The sequence below is a fragment of the Cyprinodon variegatus genome, unplaced genomic scaffold (assembly GCF_000732505.1).
Source record: "Cyprinodon variegatus isolate N-32 unplaced genomic scaffold, C_variegatus-1.0 Scaffold59, whole genome shotgun sequence".
Classification (NCBI taxonomy): Eukaryota; Metazoa; Chordata; class Actinopteri; order Cyprinodontiformes; family Cyprinodontidae; genus Cyprinodon; species Cyprinodon variegatus.
Window position 1 is genome coordinate 1490131 of NW_015150512.1, and position 2216 is coordinate 1492346.

Genomic DNA, 2216 nt, shown 5'->3' on the forward strand with positions numbered 1-2216 from the left:
GGATGGATGGATGGATGGATGGATGGATGGATGGATGGATGGATGGATGGATGGATGGATGGATGGATGGATGGATGGATGGATGGATTCTGTCTCTGCCTTGTTTAGGTCTGTCAGTTTTTTTATTCCTTTAGTGTAAAGTGTAAAAGCAAGCTCAGTCTTAATGGATTTTGTTTGTTTTGTGTGTTTTTTTTTGTTTTGTTTTTTGATTTATCTCTTTGGAGGTGGGGGTGCTCCAGTGGTTGGGAGAGACTCGGGATGAGGATAGGAGGAGGGAGGAGAGGTTTGTGCGTGGCGCTCGCGTGGCTCGCCTCCTCCTCTGATTGGCTGGCCATGATTACCGGCACGCTTCTTGGTGCGGGGCACGCAGAGGCGTCATTATGTAAATGAGGGCTGGTTGGCACGGGGCAGACCTGCCGCTGCTTAAGGGGGGGTCAGGAGGGGGCCGGTCATTGTCCCGGTCCCAGTATAAAAGTGGGCTGAGGCCGGGCGTGTGCCAGGCTCAACGGCTCGCACGAGCTGATCCAGAGCAATATAGTCGCGTGCCAGAACTACTGGTCCAGACCTAGTCCTGCTGGATCTACTCCAAGACCTCCTGACCGCATCAGGTGAGTTAGTGCAGGTGTTCTCCTGCAGCACGCACCCGCTCGCGCTCCTGGCCGTTCCATCTTCTAACTTTTCCGCTCCTTTTTTCCTCAGAACCAAATCCGAGCGCACCGAAATGGACCCCGTTTTTTCCGATACCGACACCAGCTGCGACCTGTTCCCGCACACCGATGACGAGGACTGCCGCGGCAGCGTGGGCGGCGGGTCCCCGCAGCCTGAGCACCATCAGCTGCAGCAGAAGAAGCGGCGCCGCGGCAGAGGGCGCAGCGACGCCACCGCGCATGTGGTAAAGAAGAACCGGCGGCTGAAGGCCAACGATCGCGAACGGAACCGCATGCACAACCTAAATGACGCACTGGATGCGCTGCGGGGCGTCCTGCCGGCCTTTCCTGATGAGACCAAACTCACTAAGATCGAGACTCTGCGTTTTGCGCACAATTACATCTGGGCTCTGTCAGAAACCATCCGCATCGCGGACCTGCAGGCAGGAAAGAGCGGAGACCCTCCTCTGCTGCTCAGCCCCTCTCTTCTGACGGATAGCTCCAGCCCTGGAAGTGACGGCTGCTCCTGGAGCTCCAGCGGCTCCTCATCCTCCTCCTCCCCGGCTTATTGCGCATCAAGCCCCGGCAGCCCAGCCGCGCCGGAGGACTACCGCTTTCTGCAGCAGGATCCTGTGTTCGGCTTCCGCAGCTTCGCTCCGGGCATCTACTGAGCTCTGAGTAGCAGGAACAGGTGGAGGAAACAGAGACAGGTGACTGAGCATCCCACAGCAGAAGAACCCAAGTTTGCCTTACGGAACTGAAGGACTCAAATGAGAACTTTATTCCTCATGTTTTTGAGTTTGTGTTGTACTCTGAAAATCTTTGCACTTTCCTCCCTCATCCCCCCAGCAGTGTGCAGATTACAGTCACGTTTACAGCGCCTCCTATTCTCCTCCTCCTCCTTCTTCTTTTAGAGGTGAAAAGTCAACTTTACAATTTGTTGAGCGGTGGAGCAGAAAACCGAGCGTGGAAATCCAGTTTCTGCGCTCAGACAAAAGAATGAAAGAAGCGGCCCCCATCCATTATCCCCCCCACTCTCACAGACTGCGCCCCCTCCCTCAATTGTTGTTTTATTTATTTTGTTTTTGTTACATGAAAAGTTGTATTATGTACATAAAGAGATTTTTATTCTATTTACTGGAACTTTTCTACTTTTTCTACTGGAAAAAATAAAGTTTTAACGTTTCTATAAAACAAGCCACATGTTTCCATTCCTTTGTGACCAATCAGAGACTCGCTTTTTTATTATTAATATTTATAAGATAACGGTTTGCTCAGAGCAGCAGGTGGTAAACAGAGAAGAGATGTTTTACTGAACCAAAGGCTGCTTATAATCACATTTTGCCCAGTCATAAAATTCACAAAAGGACATTTATTTAAGAAAAAAAAAGAGAATAAATTATCTATAACTCATTCTTTTCTAATTAGTTAATTTCAGATTACTTTTTTTAGATAAATAATTATTTTTAAAAGTTCCTATAAGAACATCTGATTTTATCCTTATATTTTACGATTTATATGATACGATGGCGCTGAAATTTAAATCCAATGTTTCCCTATAATAGCTTG

At 49.1% G+C, this 2216-nt stretch overlaps 1 protein-coding gene across 1 annotated transcript; it reads left to right on the forward strand.

Moving 5' to 3' along the window:
* Positions 1–449: 449 nt before the first annotated feature.
* neurog1 (neurogenin 1) lies at positions 450–1827 on the forward strand. The gene is made up of 2 exons (XM_015371488.1): positions 450–608; positions 700–1827. Exon 2 carries the CDS (start codon positions 722–724, stop codon positions 1316–1318), a length of 597 nt encoding a protein of 198 aa, XP_015226974.1. The 5' UTR covers positions 450–608; positions 700–721; the 3' UTR covers positions 1319–1827.
* The last annotated feature ends 389 nt before the right edge of the window (positions 1828–2216 follow it).

Bases quoted from the DNA above. Each gene is read 5' to 3' on its own strand.
- neurog1 (XM_015371488.1), top strand. From the start codon at position 722: ATGGACCCCGTTTTTTCCGATACCGACACCAGCTGCGACCTGTTCCCG.